The sequence below is a fragment of the Pecten maximus genome, chromosome 6 (assembly GCF_902652985.1).
Source record: "Pecten maximus chromosome 6, xPecMax1.1, whole genome shotgun sequence".
Taxonomy (NCBI): Eukaryota; Metazoa; Mollusca; class Bivalvia; order Pectinida; family Pectinidae; genus Pecten; species Pecten maximus.
The window spans coordinates 1,176,071-1,199,523 of NC_047020.1; the positions used below are offsets into that span (position 1 = coordinate 1,176,071).

At 39.9% G+C, this 23,453-nt stretch overlaps 2 protein-coding genes across 32 annotated transcripts; one reads left to right on the forward strand and one right to left on the reverse strand.

The window, feature by feature from the left end:
• Window positions 1–289: 289 nt before the first annotated feature.
• On the reverse strand, window positions 290–1,441 carry LOC117329935 (proteoglycan 4-like). Its single transcript, XM_033888167.1, has one exon. The coding sequence runs from the start codon at window positions 1,439–1,441 to the stop codon at window positions 290–292; it is 1,152 nt and encodes a 383-aa protein (XP_033744058.1).
• A 13,082-nt stretch (window positions 1,442–14,523) lies between these two features.
• LOC117328683 (BTB/POZ domain-containing protein KCTD12-like) lies at window positions 14,524–20,877 on the forward strand. Of its 31 annotated transcripts, XM_033886160.1 has the most exons (3): window positions 14,524–17,155; window positions 17,434–17,513; window positions 17,564–20,877. In XM_033886160.1, exon 1 carries the CDS (start codon window positions 15,587–15,589, stop codon window positions 16,382–16,384), a length of 798 nt encoding a protein of 265 aa, XP_033742051.1. In that variant the 5' UTR covers window positions 14,524–15,586; the 3' UTR covers window positions 16,385–17,155; window positions 17,434–17,513; window positions 17,564–20,877. The 31 variants fall into 31 exon arrangements, with proteins under 31 accessions (XP_033742051.1, XP_033742027.1, XP_033742029.1 ...); XM_033886136.1 differs by having other exon boundaries at window positions 14,524–19,263; window positions 19,344–20,877; XM_033886138.1 differs by having other exon boundaries at window positions 14,524–19,213; window positions 19,344–20,877.
• Window positions 20,878–23,453: the final 2,576 nt, after the last annotated feature.

The following is a 23,453-nucleotide window of genomic DNA, read 5'->3' on the forward strand; positions in this document are numbered from 1 at the left end:
TGGACGATATGTAAAACATCCTTATCGGACGGCCGCCGTTTCATCTCTCACTTTTAAATGACATATCCGTAAGACCAGTAGAGGTACATTCTAATATGTTACGATGGAAGTCTTAAGAATGAACTGAATGTTTCTCTAATCTGGACACAGACAGGGATACCCACAATTACCGATGTAAGATTCTCTTTTCTCATACGGCACTTGGCCAAGCACCGTGCGGTGTACATGTAATCGGACAGACCCGTATACATGGCTCCCTTGCGATTCGCTGACGGGCTCCGATAACAATTTAACAATATACAAAAGGTACAGCCGTGGCGTCGTAGAATATGCGATTATGAAACAAAAATAGCAATGTAACCGGCCGACTTATCAAATGGAAGGCAAACATATTCGCAGGGAAATCCCGCGGGGCCCAGAAGACGCAGCATCTTTTCTGTACCAGTCTAGGGTTGTGTCTTGAGCGGTGTTTTGGGGTTTGTATCTGGAGCGGTGTTTTGGGAGTTGTGTCTGGAGTGGTGTTTTTGGGGACTGTGTCTGGAGTGGTGCACGTGGTTGGGGTTGTGTCTGGAGTGGTGCACGTGGTTGGGGTTGTGTCTGGAGTGGTGTTTTGAGGGTTGCCTGGAGCGGTGTTTTGGGGTTTGTGTCTGGAGCGGTGTTTGGGGGGTTGTGTCTGGAGCGGTGTTTTGGGGGTTGTATCTGGAGCGGTGTTTTGGGGGTTGTGTCTGGAGCGGTGTTTTGGGGTTGTGTCTGGAGTGGTGTTTTGGGGGGTTGTGTCTGGGGCGGTGTTTTTGGGTTGTGTCTGGAGCGGTGTTTTGGGGTTTGTGTCTGGAGCGGTGTTTTGGGGTTGTGTCTGGAGTGGGTGTTTTGGGGGGTTGTGTCTGGGGCGGTGTTTTTGGGTTGTGTCTGGAGCGGTGTTTTGAGGGTTGCCTGGAGCGGTGTTTTGGGGTTGTGTCTGGAGCGGTGTTTTGGGGTTTGTGTCTGGAGCGGTGTTTTGGGGTTTGTGTCTGGAGCGGTGTTTTGGGGTTGTGTCTGGAGTGGTGTTTTGGGGGGTTGTGTCTGGGGCGGTGTTTTTGGGTTGTGTCTGGGGCGGTGTTTTTGGGTTGTGTCTGGAGCGGTGTTTTGAGGGTTGCCTGGAGCGGTGTTTTGGGGTTGTGTCTGGGGCGGTGTTTTTGGGTTGTGTCTGGAGCGGTGTTTTGAGGGTTGCCTGGAGCGGTGTTTTGGGGGTTGTGTCTGGAGCGGTGTTTTGAGGGTTGCCTGGAGCGGTGTTTTGGGGTTGTATCTGGAGCGGTGTTTTGGGGTTGTGTCTGGAGCGGTGTTTTGGGGGTTGTGTCTGGAGCGGTGTTTTTGGGGGTTGTGTCTGGAGCGGTGTTTCGGGAGTTGTGTCTAGAGTTGTAACGAAAAAATTGTGTCTAGAGCGGCGTTTTTGGCGCGTTTTCATAATGTTAAATGATTCATAAGTAATGATTACGCTGTTTAGATAATGAACTATATTATGGAAAATAATGCAACTATTTTAATTCAAGATTTTGTCTAACGTTACAAATCTGTTTTGTATATCCCTGTAGTTTACCCAACAGAATGTTAAGCATTCGCTAACAGTAAGTAATCACGGAGCCACGTGATACCCGAATGCATGGAGCGATTCACATTTATAAAATTCTTATCTAATCACTGAGAAAATTGAGAGCAATTTGCCGAACTGTTGTGTTCACGTCGAAGCTCGTATTTGCCTAACTTCTGTGTTCACGTCAGCGCGGTATAGGAGGAATGTTGGCACGGCGGCGTGGGTATTATAATATACTAGATATAAAGGAAGTACACCAATTATCACAATGGGGATGTTCACATTCTAAACAAATAGAATGCATATAATTCAACTCCTTTGACTGTGTTTATGCATGGTTTAAAGGGCAATGTTGTAAAAAAAATTCAAAATTTTCGGTTTCGTAAGCGACAAATTGAGCCTAACTTTGTTAGTTATTGTTTGACGTCATACTGTCTGTGATGTCGCACAGTGAGAAAGAAACAGAGCAAACAGAAATAAACAAAAGTCAAGTTGTGAACAAACTCACAAATCAAAGTTAAACACACGCCTTAGTCAAGGTGTGAACAAACTCACAAATCAAAGTTAAACACACGCCTTAGTCAAGGTGTGAACAAGCTCACAAATCAAAGTTAAACACACGCCTTAGTCAAGGTGTGAACAAACTCACAAATCAAAGTTAAACACACGCCTTAGTCAAGGTGTGAACAAACTCACAAATCAAAGTTAAACACAACTCCTAAATCAAAGTATGAATACAGTCCTAAACCCTTAGTCAAGGTGTGAACAAACTCACAAATCAAAGTTAAACACACGCCTTAGTCAAGGTGTGAACAAGCTCACAAATCAAAGTTAAACACAACTCCTCAATCAAAGTATGAATACAGTCCTAAACCCAGGTTTAACAACAGTCCTTAGTCAAGGTGTGAGCGAATACAGTCCTAAATCAAGGTTAAATACAAGTCCTTAGTCAAGGTGTGAACACAGTCCTAAATCAGAGTTAAATACAAGTCCTTAGTCAAGGTGTGAACACAGTCCTAAATCAGGTTAAACACAAGTCCTTAGTCAAGGTGTGAAGACAGTCCTAAATCAGGGTTAAACACAAGTCCTTAGCCAAAGTGTGAACACAGTCCTAAATCAGGTTAAACACAAATCCTTAGCCAAGGTGTGAACACAGTCCTAAACCCAGGTTAAACACAAGTCCTTAGTCAAGATGTGAACACAGTCCTAAATCAGGTTAAACATAAGTCCTTAGTCAAGGTGTGAACACAGTCCTAAATCAGGGTTAAATACAAGTCCTTAGCCAAGGTGTGAACACAGTCCTAAATCAGGTTAAACACAAGTCCTTAGTCAAGGTGTGAACACAGTCCTAAATCAAGGTTAAACAGAAAGCCTTAGCCAAGGTGTGAAAACAGTCCTAAACCCAGGTTAAACACAAGTCCTTAGTCAAGGTGTAAACACAGTCCTAAATCAGGGTTAAATACAAGTCCTTAGCCAAGGTGTGAACACAGTCCTAAATCAGGTTAAACACCAATCCTTAGTCAAGGTGTGAACACAGTCCTAAATCAGGTTAAGCACAAGTCCTTAGCCAAGGTGTGAACACAGTCCTAAATCAGGTTAAACACAAATCCTTAGCCAAGGTGTGAACACAGTCCTAAACCCAGGTTAAACACAAGTCCTTAGCCAAGGTGTGAACACAGTCCTAAATCAGGGTTAAATACAAGTCCTTAGTCAATGTGTGAACACAGTCCTAAATAAGGTTAAACACAAGTCCTTAGTCAAGGTGTGAAGACAGTCCTAAATCAGGGTTAAATACAAGTCCTTAGCCAAGGTGTGAACACAGTCCTAAATTAAGGTTAAACACCAAACCTTAGTCAAGGTGTGAAGACAGTCCTAAATCAGGGTTAAACACAAGTCCTTAGCCAAAGTGTGAACACAGTCCTAAATCAGGGTTAAATACAAGTCCTTATTCAATGTGTGAACACAGTCCTAAATTAAGGTTAAACATAGGTCCTTAGCCAAGGTGTGAGCACAGTCCTAAATCAGGTTAAACACAAGTCCCTAGTCAAGGTGTGAACACAGTCCTAAATCAGGTTAAACACAAATCCTTAGCCAAGGTTTGAACACAGTCCTCAACCCAGGTTAAACACAAGTCCTTAGTCAAGATGTGAACACAGTCCTAAATCAGGTTAAACACAAGTCCTTAGCCAAGGTGTGAACACAGTTCTAAATTAAGGTTAAATACAAATCCTTAGTCAATGTGTGAACACAGTCCTAAATCAGGGTTAAATACAAGTTCTTATTCAATGTGTGAACACAGTCCTAAATTAAGGTTAAACATAAGTCCTTAGCCAAGGTGTGAACACAGTCCTAAATCAGGTTAAACACAATTCCTTAGTCAAGGTGTGAACACAGTCCTAAATCAGGTTAAACACAAGTCTTTAGTCAAGGTGTGAACACAGTCCTAAATCAAGGTTAAACACCAATCCTTAGTCAAGGTGTGAAGACAGTCCTAAATCAGGGTTAAACATAAGTCCTTAGCCAAGGTGTGAACACAGTCCTAAATCAGGTTAAACACCAATCCTTAGTCAAGGTGTGAACACAGTTCTAAATTAAGGTTAAATACAAATCCTTAGTCAATGTGTGAACACAGTCCTAAATCAGGGTTAAACACAAGTCCTTAGTCAAGGTGTTAATACAGTCCTAAATCAAAGTTAAACACAAGTCCTTATTCAATGTGTGAACACAGTCCTAAATCAATGTTAAACATAAGTCCTTATTCAATGTGTGAACATAGTCCTAAACCCGGGTTAAACACAAGTCCTTAGCCAAGGTGTAAACACAGTCCTAATCAGGTTAAACACAAGTCCTTAGTCAAGGTGTGCACACAGTCCTAAATCAAGGTTTTAAACAGAAATCCTTAGTCAAATCGTGAACACAGTCCTTATTCAATGTGTGAACACAGTCCTAAATCAGGGTTAAAACAGTACTTAGTCAAGGTGTGAACACAGTCCTAAATCAGGGTTAAACACAAGTCCTTAATCAAGGTGTGAACACAGTCCTAAATCAATGTTAAACACCAATCCTTAGTCAAGGTGTGAACACAGTCCTAAATCAGGGTTAAACACAAGTCCTTAGCCAAGGTGTAAACATAGAAGATACACTAGTCTTGGATACATTCCCATACACCATCCATCTGTCTTATCGTTAAAGGGAAAACAAAATCATTTTATAACGGCTTCGAGTCTTTAGTCAGATGCATGATCAGCCTTGCTGCTGTAAGAAGATCTTGGTAACAGGTAACAGATTCATATCGAACTGAATTACGCACAGCGATCCGAAACTTACGATGATAACATATTATACTTAACGGTAAGTAAAGATAGACTTACTACATACATCGGGACTATACACCTCATCACACGCCTGTCGGTCTGGCTGGAAGTAGGCAGAACTATTACTAAAATAAGGAAAGCAGATTTTTACTTTATGGTGGGCCTTTAGTAAAATCTAACGAAATGGATGGAAACTAAAACGCTTTTACTACATTATCGTAACGACACCACCAACTATACAAGGTTTTACTACAGTATCGTGACGACACCACCAATTATACAAGGTGTTACTACAGTATCGTAACGACACCACCAACTATACAAGGTTTTACTACAGTGTCGTAACGACACCACCAACTATACAAGGTTATACTACAGTATCGTAACGACACCACCAACTATACAAGGTTTTACTACAGTATCGTAACGACACCACCAACTATACAAGGTTTTACTACAGTATCGTAACGACACCACCAACTATACAAGGTTTTACTACAGTGTCGTAACGATACCACCAACTATACAAGGTTTTACTGCAGTATCGTAACGACACCACCAACTATACAAGGTTTTACTACAGTGTCGTAACGACACCACCAACTATACAAGGTTTTACTACAGTGTCGTAACGACACCACCAACTATACAAGGTTTTAATACAGTATCGTAACGACACCACCAACTATACAAGGTTTTAATACAGTATCGTAACGACACCACCAACTATACAAGGTTTTACTACAGTGTCGTAACGACACCACCAACTATACAAGGTTTTACTACAGTGTCGTAACGACACCACCAACAATACAAGGTTTTACTACAGTGTCGTAACGACACCACCAACAATACAAGGTTTTACTGTAGTATCGTAACGACACCACCAACTATACAAGGTTTTAATACAGTATCGTAACGACACCACCAACTATACAAGGTTTTACTACAGTGTCGTAACGATACCACCAACTATACAAGGTTTTACTACAGTATCGTAACGACACCACCAACAATACAAGGTTTTAATACAGTATCGTAACGACACCACCAACTATACAAGGTTTTACTACAGTATCGTAACGACACCACCAACTATACAAGGTTTTACTACAGTATCGTTACGACACCACCAACTATACAAGGTTTTACTACAGTATCGTAACGACACCACCAACTTTACAAGGTTTTACTACAGTATCGTAACGACACCACCAACTATACAAGGTTTTACTACAGTATCGTAACGACACCACCAACTATACAAGGTTTTACTACAGTATCGTAACGATACCACCAACTATACAAGGTTTTACTACAGTATCGTAACGACACCACCAACTATACAAGGTTTACTACAGTATCGTAACGACACCACCAACTATACAAGGTTTTACTACAGTATCGTAACGATACCACCAACTATACAAGGTTTTACTACAGTATCGTAACGACACCACCAACTATACAAGGTTTTACTACAGTATCGTAACGACACCACCAACTATACAAGGTTTTACTACAGTATCGTAACGACACCACCAACTATACAAGGTTTTACTACAGTATCGTAACGACACCACCAACTATACAAGGTTATACTACAGTATGGTAACGACACCACCAGCTATACAAAGTTTTACTACAGTATCGTAACGACACCACCAACTATACAAGGTTTTACTACAGTATCGTGACGACACCACCAACTATACAAGGTTTAACTACAGTATCGTAACGACACCACCAACTATACAAGGTTTTACTACAGTGTCGTAACGACACCACCAACTATACAAGGTTTTACTGTAGTATCGTAACGACACCACCAACTATACAAGGTTTTACTACAGTGTCGTAACGACACCACCAACTATACAAGGTTTTACTACAGTGTCGTAACGACACCACCAACTATACAAGGTTTTAATACAGTATCGTAACGACACCACCAACTATACAAGGTTTTAATACAGTATCGTAACGACACCACCAACTATACAAGGTTTTACTACAGTGTCGTAACGACACCACCAACTATACAAGGTTTTACTACAGTGTCGTAACGACACCACCAACAATACAAGGTTTTACTACAGTGTCGTAACGACACCACCAACAATACAAGGTTTTACTGTAGTATCGTAACGACACCACCAACTATACAAGGTTTTAATACAGTATCGTAACGACACCACCAACTATACAAGGTTTTACTACAGTGTCGTAACGATACCACCAACTATACAAGGTTTTACTACAGTATCGTAACGACACCACCAACAATACAAGGTTTTAATACAGTATCGTAACGACACCACCAACTATACAAGGTTTTACTACAGTATCGTAACGACACCACCAACTATACAAGGTTTTACTACAGTATCGTTACGACACCACCAACTATACAAGGTTTTACTACAGTATCGTAACGACACCACCAACTTTACAAGGTTTTACTACAGTATCGTAACGACACCACCAACTATACAAGGTTTTACTACAGTATCGTAACGACACCACCAACTATACAAGGTTTTACTACAGTATCGTAACGATACCACCAACTATACAAGGTTTTACTACAGTATCGTAACGACACCACCAACTATACAAGGTTTACTACAGTATCGTAACGACACCACCAACTATACAAGGTTTTACTACAGTATCGTAACGATACCACCAACTTTACAAGGTTTTACTACAGTATCGTAACGACACCACCAACTATACAAGGTTTTACTACAGTATCGTAACGACACCACCAACTATACAAGGTTTTACTACAGTATCGTAACGACACCACCAACTATACAAGGTTTTACTACAGTATCGTAACGACACCACCAACTATACAAGGTTATACTACAGTATGGTAACGACACCACCAGCTATACAAGGTTTTACTACAGTATCGTAACGACACCACCAACTATACAAGGTTTTACTACAGTATCGTGACGACACCACCAACTATACAAGGTTTAACTACAGTATCGTAACGACACCACCAACTATACAAGGTTTTACTACAGTGTCGTAACGACACCACCAACTATACAAGGTTTTACTGTAGTATCGTAACGACACCACCAACTATACAAGGTTTTACTACAGTATGGTAACGACACCACCAACTATACAAGGTTTTACTACAGTATCGTAACGACACCACCAACTATACAAGGTTTAACTACAGTATCGTAACGACACCACCAACTATACACGGTTTAACTACAGTATAGCAACGACACCACCAACTATACAAGGTTTTACTACAGTATCGTGACGACACCACCAACTATACAAGGTTTTACTACAGTATCGTGACGACACCACCAACTATACAATGTGTTACTACAGTATCGTAACGACACCACCAACTATACAATGTGTTACTACAGTATCGTAACGACACCACCAACTATACAAGGTTTTACTACAGTATCGTAACGACACCACCAACTATACAAGGTTTAACTACAGTATCGTAACGACACCACCAACTATACAAGGTTTTACTACAGTATCGTAACGACACCACCAACTATACAAGGTTTTACTACAGTATCGTAACGACACCACCAACTATACAAGGTTTTACTACAGTATCGTAACGACACCACCAACTATACAAGGTTTTACTACAGTATCGTAACGACACCACCAACAATACAAGGTTTTACTACAGTATCGTAACGACACCACCAACTATACAAGGTTTTACTACAGTATCGTAACGATACCACCAACTATACAAGGTTTTACTACAGTATCGTTACGACACCACCAACTATACAAGGTTTACTACAGTATCGTAACGACACCACCAACTATACAAGGTTTTACTACAGTGTCGTAACGACACCACCAACTATACAAGGTTTTACTACAGTATCGTGACGACACCACAAACTATACAAGGTTTTACTACAGTATCGTAACGACACCACCAACTATACAAGGTTTTACTACAGTATGGTAACGACACCACCAACTATACAAGGTTTTACTACAGTATCGTAACGACACCACCAACTATACAAGGTTTTACTACAGTATGGTAACGACACCACCAACTATACAAGGTTTTAATACAGTATCGTAACGACACCACCAACTATACAAGGTTTTACTACAGTATGGTAACGACACCACCAACTATACAAGGTTTTACTACAGTATCGTAACGACACCACCAACTATACAAGGTTTTACTACAGTATCGTAACGACACCACCAACTATACAAGGTTATACTACAGTATGGTAACGACACCACCAGCTATACAAGGTTTTACTACAGTATCGTAACGACACCACCAACTATACAAGGTTTTACTACAGTATCGTGACGACACCACCAACTATACAAGGTTTAACTACAGTATCGTAACGACACCACCAACTATACAAGGTTTTACTACAGTGTCGTAACGACACCACCAACTATACAAGGTTTTACTGTAGTATCGTAACGACACCACCAACTATACAAGGTTTTACTACAGTATGGTAACGACACCACCAACTATACAAGGTTTTACTACAGTATCGTAACGACACCACCAACTATACAAGGTTTAACTACAGTATCGTAACGACACCACCAACTATACACGGTTTAACTACAGTATAGCAACGACACCACCAACTATACAAGGTTTTACTACAGTATCATGACGACACCACCAACTATACAAGGTTTTACTACAGTATCGTGACGACACCACCAACTATACAATGTGTTACTACAGTATCGTAACGACACCACCAACTATACAATGTGTTACTACAGTATCGTAACGACACCACCAACTATACAAGGTTTTACTACAGTATCGTAACGACACCACCAACTATACAAGGTTTTACTACAGTATGGTAACGACACCACCAACTATACAAGGTTTTAATACAGTATCGTAACGACACCACCAACTATACAAGGTTTTACTACAGTATGGTAACGACACCACCAACTATACAAGGTTTTACTACAGTATCGTAACGACACCACCAACTATACAAGGTTTTACTACAGTATCGTAACGACACCACCAACTATACAAGGTTATACTACAGTATGGTAACGACACCACCAGCTATACAAGGTTTTACTACAGTATCGTAACGACACCACCAACTATACAAGGTTTTACTACAGTATCGTGACGACACCACCAACTATACAAGGTTTAACTACAGTATCGTAACGACACCACCAACTATACAAGGTTTTACTACAGTGTCGTAACGACACCACCAACTATACAAGGTTTTACTGTAGTATCGTAACGACACCACCAACTATACAAGGTTTTACTACAGTATGGTAACGACACCACCAACTATACAAGGTTTTACTACAGTATCGTAACGACACCACCAACTATACAAGGTTTAACTACAGTATCGTAACGACACCACCAACTATACACGGTTTAACTACAGTATAGCAACGACACCACCAACTATACAAGGTTTTACTACAGTATCATGACGACACCACCAACTATACAAGGTTTTACTACAGTATCGTGACGACACCACCAACTATACAATGTGTTACTACAGTATCGTAACGACACCACCAACTATACAATGTGTTACTACAGTATCGTAACGACACCACCAACTATACAAGGTTTTACTACAGTATCGTAACGACACCACCAACTATACAAGGTTTAACTACAGTATCGTAACGACACCACCAACTATACAAGGTTTTACTACAGTATCGTAACGACACCACCAACTATACAAGGTTTTACTACAGTATCGTAACGACACCACCAACTATACAAGGTTTTACTACAGTATCGTAACGACACCACCAACTATACAAGGTTTTACTACAGTATCGTAACGACACCACCAACAATACAAGGTTTTACTACAGTATCGTAACGACACCACCAACTATACAAGGTTTTACTACAGTATCGTAACGATACCACCAACTATACAAGGTTTTACTACAGTATCGTTACGACACCACCAACTATACAAGGTTTACTACAGTATCGTAACGACACCACCAACTATACAAGGTTTTACTACAGTGTCGTAACGACACCACCAACTATACAAGGTTTTACTACAGTATCGTGACGACACCACAAACTATACAAGGTTTTACTACAGTATCGTAACGACACCACCAACTATACAAGGTGTTACTACAGTATGGTAACGACACCACCAACTATACAAGGTTTTACTACAGTATCGTAACGACACCACCAACTATACAAGGTTTTACTACAGTATGGTAACGACACCACCAACTATACAAGGTTTTAATACAGTATCGTAACGACACCACCAACTATACAAGGTTTTACTACAGTATGGTAACGACACCACCAACTATACAAGGTTTTACTACAGTATCGTAACGACACCACCAACTATACAAGGTTTTACTACAGTATCGTGACGACACCACCAACTATACAAGGTTTTACTACAGTATCGTAACGACAACACCAACTATACAAGGTTTTACTACAGTATCGTAACGACACCACCAACTATACAAGGTTATACAAATGTACTACAGTATCGTGACGACACCACCAACTATACAAGGTTTTACTACAGTATCGTGACGACACCACAAACTATACAAGGTTTTACTACAGTATCGTAACGACACCACCAACTATACAAGGTTTTACTGTAGTATCGTAACGACACCACCAACTATACAAGGTTTTACTACAGTATCTTAACAATAGAAACAATCTGCGCCTAAACATGTATATCCATTTTAATATGTTTTCCTGAACATCAGCGCGGACCCCTCTGTAACAATCTGTCGTTTGACACCCAAACTTTACCTTATAAAACACTATAAGGGCTTGGTAGATTTAAACACAACATCTGATGCTTCAGAGAGGAGGCACTGTCCCGCTACCTAGGGTAGGTTGTTAACTTGGAAAGTCAATAAATGCTCGGAACTACTACGGCAGTAGAACACCCGGGCCACCAAAAAAGTTTTAACACTGCCTGTGTAAAAACGATTTGATTGTCAGTTGAAAATTAGAAACTGTTACAAATCGATAACCTAAAGATAGATTCCACACGGATTTATCTGATAGAATTCCACAGGCCAATGAAATTGGGCCATTTGTTACTTGTCTAAAAGGAAAAAGATACAAAACGACTTTTAAATGTCTCATAAATATACGGGACGAAAAAGCTATAGCATAAGTTTCACATAAAAACAGTCCAACATTGAAACAGTTCAATTGTTTTAATGAAAAGAAATTGCGCATCCATGTATGTGTCATGTTTATACAAGTGTTTGTGCTGTATCGACGAGTACATGTAACGTTTATATGTAGATGTGTATGTGTAAGATTTATATGTAGATGTGTATGTATAATGTTTATATGTAGATGTGTATGTGTGATGTTTATATGTAGATGTGTATGTGTAACGTTTATATGTAGATGTGTATGTGTAACGTTTATATGTAGATGTGCATAGGTAACGTTTATATATAGATGTGTATGTGTGATGTTTATATGTAGATGTGTATGTGTAACGTTTATATGTAGATGTGTATGTGTAACGTTTATATGTAGATGTGTATGTGTAACGTTTATATGTAGATGTGTATGTGTAACGTTTATATGTAGATGTGTATGTGTAACGTTTATATGTAGATGTGTATGTGTGATGTTTATATATATATGTGTATGTGACATGTTTATATGTAGATGTGTATGTATAACGTTTATATGTAGATGTGTATGTGTAATGTTTATATGTTGTTTTGTATGTGTAACGTTTATATGTAGATGTGTATGTGTAAGATTTATATGTAGATGTGTATGTGTAACGTTTATATGTAGATGTGTATGTGTAAAGATTTATATGTAGATGTGTATGTGTAACGTTTATATGTAGATGTGTATGTGTAACGTTTATATGTAGATGTGTATGTGTAACGTTTATATGTAGATGTGTATGTGTAACGTTTATATGCAGATGTGTATGTGTAACGTTTATATGTAGATGTGTATGTGTAACGTTTATATGTAGATGTGTATGTGTAACGTTTATATGTTGGTGTGTATGTGTAACGTTTATATGTAGATGTGTATGTGTAATGTTTATATGTAGATGTGTATGTGTAACGGTTATATGTAGATGTGTATGTGTAATGTTTATATGTAGATGTGTATGTGTAACGTTTATATGTAGATGTGTATGTGTAACGTTTATATGTAGATATGTATGTGTAACGTTTATATGTAGATGTGTATGTGTAACGTTTATATGTAGATATGTAGTAGTGTCTAGTTGTGTGTTATTATTGTGTGTGGTAGTGTATAGTTGTGTGTTATTATTGTGTGTGGTAGTGTATAGTTGTGTGCTATTATTGTGTGTGATAGTGTCTAGCTGTATGTTATTATTGTGTGTGGTAGTGTATAGTTGTGTGTTATTATTTTGAGTTGTAGTGTATAGTTGTGTGTTATTATTGTGTGTGATAGTGTCTAGCTGTATGTTATTATTGTGTGTGGTAGTGTATAGTTGTGTGTTATTATTGTGTGTGGTAGTGTCTAGCTGTATGTTATTATTGTGTGTGGTAGTGTCTAGATGTATGTTATTATTGTGTGTGGTAGTGTCTAGCTGTATGTTATTATTGTGTGTGTTAGTGTCTAGCTGTATGTTATTATTGTGTGTGGTAGTGTCTAGCTGTATGTTATTATTGTGTGTGGTAGTGTCTAGCTGTATGTTATTATTGTGTGTGGTAGTGTATAGTTGTGTGTTATTATTGTGTGTGGTAGTGTATAGTTGTGTGTTATTATTGTGTGTGGTAGTGTCTAGCTGTATGTTATTATTGTGTGTGGTAGTGTATAGTTGTGTGTTATTATTGTGTGTGGTAGTGTCTAGCTGTATGTTATTATTGTGTGTGGTAGTGTCTAGCTGTACATGTATGTTATTATTGTGTGTGGTAGTGTCTAGCTGTATGTTATTATTGTGTGTGATAGTGTCTAGCTGTATGTTATTATTGTGTGTGGTAGTGTCTAGCTGTACATGATGTTATTATTGTGTGTGGTAGTGTCTAGCTGTACATGTATGTTATTATTGTGTGTGATAGTGTCTAGCTGTATGTTATTATTGTGTGTGGTAGTGTCTAGCTGTATGTTATTATTGTGTGTGGTAGTGTCTAGCTGTACATGTATGTTATTATTGTGTGTGATAGTGTCTAGCTGTATGTTATTATTGTGTATGGTAGTGTCTAGCTGTACATGTATGTTATTATTGTGTGTGGTAGTGTATAGTTGTGTGTTATTATTGTGTGTGGTAGTGTCTAGCTGTATGTTATTATTGTGTGTGGTAGTGTCTAGCTGTATGTTATTATTGTGTGTGGTAGTGTCTAGCTGTATGTTATTATTGTGTGTGGTAGTGTATAGTTGTGTGTTATTATTGTGTGTGGTAGTGTCTAGTTATGATTATTATTGGGAAATGTGTATATTTAGTTTTAGTACTGTCACACCACGTGACGCGGAATTATTTCTTTGTTTGACTGTTTAAGTACAACGAGTCCGCATTCTTTCCCTTTAGGTTAAATATAACGAGTCATTTCCTGATAAATTTCCGTCGCTTACAAGGCTAATATGGGCTGTATACTGTATTCGCTAGGATGGAAAGCCTCCCTCTCGTGATCATCCCTTCTGACCAGTGCAATATGTAAACAAAAGTAGAACAAGTGCCCGTTTACTCCATTGATTCTCACATCGTAAACAGGTACACTGCTTTGACAGAGGTCTTTCTTACAGTCCCTGGTGTCACTAAGCATTCCAACTACAGCCCACCAACAATTGATTGCTGTGTGTGTTTCCAAGAATCTGCAGAGACAAACATTCATCAGACAAGCTGTTTAGCAGGAGAGGACTATTAGAATAGATCAAATAGCAACACATTAGCACAGTACCAGTGTAGAAGCGTCAACTACAGAGGATCGATCACTCCCGGTACTGACGGGAGGGAGTTTGAAAAGGGGCGTGGCCACGTTGTATGTCAGAGTAACGGGCAGTGTGCAAACTCCGCACCAGTCTATATAGTTGGTCGTACGCACTACATTGATCGGAGTCGTGTGTCGTGTACCTTGTTTATTTACTTCCCATCCACCCGTGGTTTTGGTTCTACTGTAAAGCCCACCTGTAACTGGTGCCACGCATCATTGGATATGACAACTCGCATCTCATTGGTTAAATGTGATTAAAACGTGTATCTTTGGCAACCATCACGCGCATTATTGCATTAAGTGTTTGGCAAGGTGTAGTAAGGCCGACTAAACACCAGGAGGGAAGGCGTGTATACCGGGGAAGGAATTCTCTCTAGATGAGATTTGGTTTGGTTGTATTTCCTCCATTGGGGTAAAACGCCTGCTAGCAGAGGGAACTAGCTGGCTACACGGACTGTATTGATCAGCTCCGAGAAATGCTGTTGTTCACTTAGATGACAGTGGAGCGGGTGTACGGCTGAGACTGCTGGCCAGATCGTGTCGATTTAAATTGGAAAACAAGACACACACGTAGCACAACAATATTAGGACGGCGACCAGGAGGGTATGACAACAAGGTGCGTGTGAACATTACGTTATAGTCTGGGGCATGGATTTTTAATTTGGACGTTAGAGCTCTTCTACCGGAACACATACATAATCTGAGGCAATGTCGGAAAATGTTGATAACGCTGAGTGTGAAGAATTCCCTGAGATTGTGGAGCTGAACGTTGGTGGTGTATTTTACACGTCAACCTTGCGGACTCTGAAACAGGAATCGGACTCGCTGTTAGGACAGACATTTAATGGCACGGCTGCTCTCAAACTTATCAAGGATTCCAAGGGGAAGTATTTCCTAGACAGGGATGGCGTTCTGTTCCGCTACATACTCGACTATCTGAGGAATAACAAATTGGTTCTACCAGAGAATTTCCACGAGAAAGAGCGTCTAAAACAGGAGGCCGAGTATTTCCAGCTACCCGGTCTCGTCAAATCACTATGTTCTCTCATAGCGACAGCGCCGAAAGTCGGACCGATGTCGCAATCCAAAATCCCTCCTATAACAAATAGTAATTCCCTGGGCTCCGTGACGTCAAGGCCAGGATGTATTACTGTCGGTTATAGGGGCACGTTCGCGTTTGGACGTGACGGTTTGGCGGACGTCAAATTCAGGAAAATAAGCCGTATCATTGTCTGTGGTAAGGTATCGCTGTGTCGTGAGGTTTTCAAGGACACACTGAATGAGAGTAGGGATCCCGATCGTGGTGTTTCCGATCGCTACACTGTCAGGTTTTTTCTGAAACACAACTTCTTAGAGCAAGCTTTTGACATGTTGTATGAGGAAGGATTCTCCCTTAGTAGCTGCTGCGCCTCGGGAACTAACAACGCCGGTGAAATCAAAGCTGGAATGGACACAGAAGAAGCTAAATGGCAACATTACAATGAGTTTATTTTCTCCCGGAAGTAGCAAAAATACAGATGTGGATATTTATACTATATTTTAGTGTTTGTAGAACAGATGTTACAATTGTTTATTGAACTTTGGTGACGACGAGTTTCGTTAGAGAGGAGTTTTGGACATTGATGACAATATGTGCTTCGTTCAAGAGAAATATTTTACGGTTGAATTGAAATGAGCATGAGTATTGTAATATCAGACATGCTGTTAATCTCGCTAAAACATTCGGAGAATTAAAAGTGAGTGACAGAAAAATCGTGCTGGAATATATCGAATATTGAAAGTTTGTGATGAACAGAGGAAATTCTGGGTGGATTTGAACCACTAAGTTTGTAGGATATCTAGCGTACAGGTAAACATTCCATCATTCTAAGCTTGTGTTGTTGGCGACAGATCGTAGAGTCGACATAGTTATGCTCTTTTAATAAGTCATGCAAGAGACCAAACGTTGTCTTTCATATTTGTTTTCATCGTTTTCATTGTACAAGTAGAACAGCCATGCGATGTTTTCAGAGTATTACATTATTTTATTTTAAGACGTAAAAGAAACACAGCGAAGTAGATATGACATTTTCATTACAATCGTCGCTTACTGCAAGACAACCATGTTTTACTGTTATTTAAACCGGATTTCCATAAAAAAAGTTTCAATCATAACTCAACTTCCTCATGTGTATCTATCAACGATATACAGCATTTACCACTGGAAGGTTAGCGTGACATACCATAGGATTATAGGCCAGCTATATGATACTGAAAGGTTAGCGTGAAATACCATAGGTTATAGGCCAGCTAAATGTTACTGGAAGGTTAGCGTGACATACCATAGGTTATAGGCCAGCTATATGTTACTGGAAGGTTAGCGTGAAATACCATAGGATTATAGGCCAGGTATATGTTACTGGAAGGTTGACATTCAATACTATAGGATTATAGGCCAGCTATATGTTACTGGAAGGTTGACATTCAATACTATAGGATTATAGGCCAGCTATATGTTACTGGAAGGTTAACGTTCAATAATGTAGGATTATAGGCCAGCTATATCAATACTATAGGATTATAGGCCAGCTATATGTTACTGGAAGGTTAACGTGAAATACTATAGGATTATAGGCCAGTTATATGTTACTGGAAGGTTGACATTCAATACTGTAGGATTATAGGCCAGTTATATGTTACTGGAAGGTTAACGTGAAATACTATAGGATTATAGGCCAGTTATATGTTACTGGAAGGTTAGCGTGAAATACCATAGGATTATAGGCCAGCTATATGTTACTGGAAGGTTAGCGTGAAATACCATAGGTTATAGGCCAGCTATATGTTACTGGAAGGTTAGCGTGAAATACCATAGGTTATAGGCCAGCTATATGATACTGAAAGGTTAGCGTGAAATACCATAGGATTATAGGCCAGCTATATGTTACTGGAAGGTTGATATTCAATACTGTAGGATTATAGGCCAGCTATATGTTACTGGAAGGTTGACATTCAATACTATAGGATTATAGGCCAGCTATATGTTACTGGAAGGTTGGCATTCAATACTTTAGGACTTAAGGACAGCAATATGTTACTGGAAGGTTGACATTCAATACTGTAGGATTATAGGCCAGCTATATGAATACTATAGGATTATAGGCCAGCTATATCAATACTATAGGATTATAGACCAGCTATATGTTACTGGAAGGTTAACGTTCAATACTATAGGATTATAGGCCAGCAATATGTTACTGGAAGGTTAGCGTGAAATACTATAGGTTATAGGCCAGCTATATGTTACTGGAAGGTTAGCGTGAAATACTATAGGTTAAAGGCCAGCTATATGTTACTGGAAGGTTAGCGTGAAATACCATAGGTTTTAGGCCAGTTATATGTCACTGGAAGGTTGACATTCAATACTGTAGGATTATAGGCCAGCTATATGGTACTGGAATGTTAACGATAAAAAATGTAGGATTATAGGCCAGCTATATGTTACTGGAAGGTTAGCGTGAAATACCATAGGTTAAATGCCAGCTATATGTTACTGGAAGGTTAGCGTAAAATACTATAGGTTAAATGCCAGCTATATGTTACTGGAAGGTTAGCGTGAAATACCATAGGTTATAGGCCAGTTATATGTTACTGGAAGGTTAGCGTGAAATACCATAGGTTATAGGCCAGTTATATGTTACTGGAAGGTTAGCGTGAAATACCATAGGTTATAGGCCAGCTATATGTTTCTGAAAGGTTAACGTTCAATACTATAAGATTATAGGCCAGCTATATGTTACTGGAAGGTTAGCGTGAAATACCATAGGATTATAGACCAGTTATATGTTACTGGAAGGTTAGCGTGAAATACCATAGGATTATAGACCAGCTATATGTTACTGGAAGGTTAGCGTGAAATACCATAGGATTATAGACCAGTTATATGTTACTGGAAGGTTAGCGTGAAATACCATAGGATTATAGACCAGCTATATGTTACTGGAAGGTTAGCGTGAAATACCATAGGATTATAGACCAGTTATATGTTACTGGAAGGTTGACATTCAATACTGTAGGATTATAGGCCAGTTATATGTTACTGGAAGGTTAACGTTCAATACTATAGGATTATAGGCCAGCAATATGTTACTGGAAGGTTAGCGTGAAATACCATAGGATTATAGGCCAGCTATATGTTACTGGAAGGTTGACATTCAATACTGTGGGATTATAGGCCAGCTATATGTTACTGGAAGGTTGACATTCAATACTGTAGGATTATAGGCCAGTTATATGTTACTGGAAGGTTTACATTCAATACTGTAGGATTATAGGCCAGCTATATGTTACTGGAAGGTTAACGTTCAATACTTTAGGATTGAAGTCCAGCTATATGTTACTGGAAGGTTGACATTCAATACTGTAGGATTATAGTCCAGCTATATGAATACCATAGGATTATAGTCCAGCTATATGTTACTGGAAGGTTTGCGTGAAATACCATAGGATTATAGTCCAGCTATATGTTACTGGAAGGTTTGCGTGAAATACCATAGGATTATAGACCAGTTATACAATACTGGATGGTAGCGTTGGATACTGTAGGATTATAGGCCGGCTAAACAATACTGGGAGGGTAACGTTGGATACTGTAGGTCTATAGGCTAGTTATACAATACTTGGAGGGTAACGTTGGATACTGTAGGTCTATAGGCTAGTTATACAATACTTGGAGGGTAACGTTGGATACTGTAGGTCTATAGGCTAGTTATACCATACTGGGAGGTTACGTTGGATACTGTAGGACTATAGACCAGCTATACAATACTGGATGATAACGTTGGATACTGTAGGACTATAGGCTAGTTATACAATACTGGGAGGGTAACGTTTGATACTGTAGGACTATAGGCCGGCTATACAATACTTGGAGGGTAACGTTGGATACTGTAGGACTATATGCTAGTTATACAATACTGGATGATAACGTTGGATACTGTAGGTCTAAGACCAGTTATAAAATGCTGGGGGGGGGGGGGGGGGGGGGGGGATGACTCGAGGCTATATATTTTGTGGAATGTTAAGATTGAATATCGAATATAGGCCCGCCTTATTAATGTAAGTAACTATGAATACGTCACGACAGCTCTAGGATCATATCGCGGTACATCTAATCTAACCCTCCTAGACAGGGGTGCTTATTTCCTCCGATTCTATTACACTCCTCTAGATGAAAGCCAGGAGTGGTTGATAACGCGTAAACGATTTTCCACCATGGTATCGTCGCTATATTTTGTTTCTTTTGATAAAATGATATGTCTGTACCATTAATGATGAACGTCGATTTTACATAGATCTATATGTACATAACGTTTGTTACATTGGCTGTTCTCGCTGCCCAGTGCTAGCTAGCTTCTGTCTCATGTCGATGTTCGAGGAAATATCGTCGCTTGTTAAGATATTATATAACACTCATAAGAAACATTGTTTGTTATGGTCAAATTAACTAATCAAAAAGAATGTCTGTAGTATGGATATCTCCGTGTCCGGATTTTAATCCGGTCATCCGGTCTGGTTTTTACCTTCACTGTCTGGCCACTCGGAACTCCTCGAGTCTTACGACACATGACCTCGGATGTGATGGCCGATGAAGCTTCCATTTCTAACTGGTAAAATCACATATCATAAATAACAACAACTATGCCGTTTGGGAGTAAATTAAATTATTTAATGTTTTAAGTATATACATGATTATCAACACACCTATCACATCCTAGGTATTATAAGCACATCCAAGGAGATTCGATTTTCTGCATAGCATTCGGAACTCCGAGAATGTGACCAGTGCCATACCCAAGGACTTCCGATTGCCTGTCTAGCGTGATATCTGTAATGACGTCACCTATTAGTCACATATCCCCAACACTGAGGAGTAATCTATATTTTAAGATATGAAAATATGCAAGCAGATTAGAAAGTCGTAGAATGTGTTTTCAAAATTAAAGTCATCTTGAGCTGAATGTTATCTGATTTATTCATTTCCCCCGCGTCCACTTGTTAAGGAAACCAATTCTCACATGGAGCTTGGGCTCACGTGACATTAAGGGAAGCGTCTAGTGACCATACCAAGTTGTGCCCTGGCGCGGTATCATTCGTTCGTTTAACTAAATTATGTCTGGAGTAATATTCCCCGAGGTAGGAGATTGGCCCCATAGACAAAATGTAGGTATATCCCTTCTCATCAGTTAGTGCTAGGAAATACAACCCTTCTTGGCCGAGAGATATTTCTGAGTCAAGAGGATTGTTCACAAGCGATATATATGAACATTAAATCGCGGAAAATGCTAATACAATGTATAACTAATCTTTAAAATCTTGGTCCTTTAGCCATGTAACAGTCATTTGATTGAACCGTCCTTGGAGAAAATGGGCTGGACTTTGTGAAATATCATAAAACTGGCCATGGATACATGTATAGGTAAAAGTCAGAACGTTAAAACTGGCCCAAGTTACAAACATAATTGGTCTTGGGAAAACTTCCCTCCTAATCGGTATCGATTACTGGTCACAGAGAAACTTCCCTCCTAACGGGTATCGATTACTGTTCACAGAGAAACTTCCCTCCTAATCGGTATCGATTACTGGTCACAGAGAAACTTCCCTCCTAACGGGTATCGATTACTGTTCACAGAGAAACTTCCCTCCTAATCGGTATCGATTACTGGTCACAGAGAAACTTCCCTCCTAATCGGTATCGATTACTGGTCACAGAGAAACTTCCCTCCTAATCGGTATCGATTACTGGTCACAGAGAAACTTCCCTCCTAACGGATATCGATTACTGGTCACAGAGAAACTTCCCTCCTAACGGGTATCGATTACTGGTCACAGAGAAACTTCCCTCCTAATCGGTATCGATTACTGGTCACAGAGAAACTTCCCTCCTAATCGGTATCGATTACTGGTCACAGAGAAACTTCCCTCCTAACGGGTATCGATTACTGTTCACAGAGAAACTTCCCTCCTAATCGCTATCGATTACTGGTCACAGATAAACTTCCCTCCTAATCGCTATCGATTACTGGTCACAGAGAAACTTCCCTCCTAACAGGTATCGATTACTGGTCACAGAGAAACTTCCCTCCTAACGGGTATCGATTACTGTTCACAGAGAAACTTCCCTCCTAACGGGTATCGATTACTGGTCACAGAGAAACTTCCCTCCTAACGGGTATCGATTACTGTTCACAGAGAAACTTCCCTCCTAATCGCTATCGATTACTGGTCACAGAGAAACTTCCCTCCTAACGGGTATCGATTACTGTTCACAGAGAAACTTCCCTCCTAATCGCTATCGATTACTGGTCACAGAGAAACTTCCCTCCTAATCGCTATCGATTACTGGTCACAGAGAAACTTCCCTCCTAATCGGTATCGATTACTGGTCACAGAGAAACTTCCCTCCTAACGGGTATCGATTACTGTTCACAGAGAAACTTCCCTCCTAATCGCTATCGATTACTGGTCACAGATAAACTTCCCTCCTAATCGCTATCGATTACTGGTCACAGAGAAACTTCCCTCCTAACAGGTATCGATTACTGGTCACAGAGAAACTTCCCTCCTAACGGGTATCGATTACTGTTCACAGAGAAACTTCCCTCCTAACGGGTATCGATTACTGGTCACAGAGAAACTTCCCTCCTAACGGGTATCGATTACTGTTCACAGAGAAACTTCCCTCCTAATCGCTATCGATTACTGGTCACAGAGAAACTTCCCTCCTAACGGGTATCGATTACTGTTCACAGAGAAACTTCCCTCCTAATCGCTATCGATTACTGGTCACAGAGAAACTTCCCTCCTAATCGCTATCGATTACTGGTCACAGAGAAACTTCCCTCCTAACGGGTATCGATTACTGGTCACAGATAAACTTCCCTCCTAATCGGTATCGATTACTGGTCACAGAGAAACTTCCCTCCTAACAGGTATCGATTACTGGTCACAGAGAAACTTCCCTCCTAATCGGTATCGATTACTGGTCACAGAGAAACTTCCCTCCTAATCGCTATCGATTACTGGTCACAGAGAAACTTCCCTCCTAATCGGTATCGATTACTGTTCACAGAGAAACTTCCCTCCTAACGGGTATCGATTACTGTTCACAGAGAAACTTCCCTCCTAACGGGTATCGATTACTGTTCACAGAGAAACTTCCCTCCTAATCGGTATCGATTACTGGTCACAGAGAAACTTCCCTCCTAATCGGTATCGATTACTGGTCACAGAGAAACTTCCCTCCTAATCGGTATCGATTACGGGTCACAGAGAAACTTCCCTCCTAATCGGTATCGATTACGGGTCACAGAGAAACTTCCCTCCTAATCGGTATCGATTACTGGTCACAGAGAAACTTCCCTCCTAATCGGTATCGATTACTGGTCACAGAGAAACTTCCCTCCTAATCGGTATCGATTACTGGTCACAGAGAAACTTCCCTCCTAATCGGTATCGATTACGGGTCACAGAGAAACTTCCCTCCTAATCGGTATCGATTACTGGTCACAGAGAAACTTCCCTCCTAACGGGTATC

Excerpts from the sequence above, each read along its gene's own strand:
- LOC117329935 (XM_033888167.1), bottom strand. The coding sequence starts at position 1,441 with ATGAAAACGCGCCAAAAACGCCGCTCTAGACACAATTTTTTCGTTACA.
- LOC117328683 (XM_033886136.1), top strand. The coding sequence starts at position 15,587 with ATGTCGGAAAATGTTGATAACGCTGAGTGTGAAGAATTCCCTGAGATT.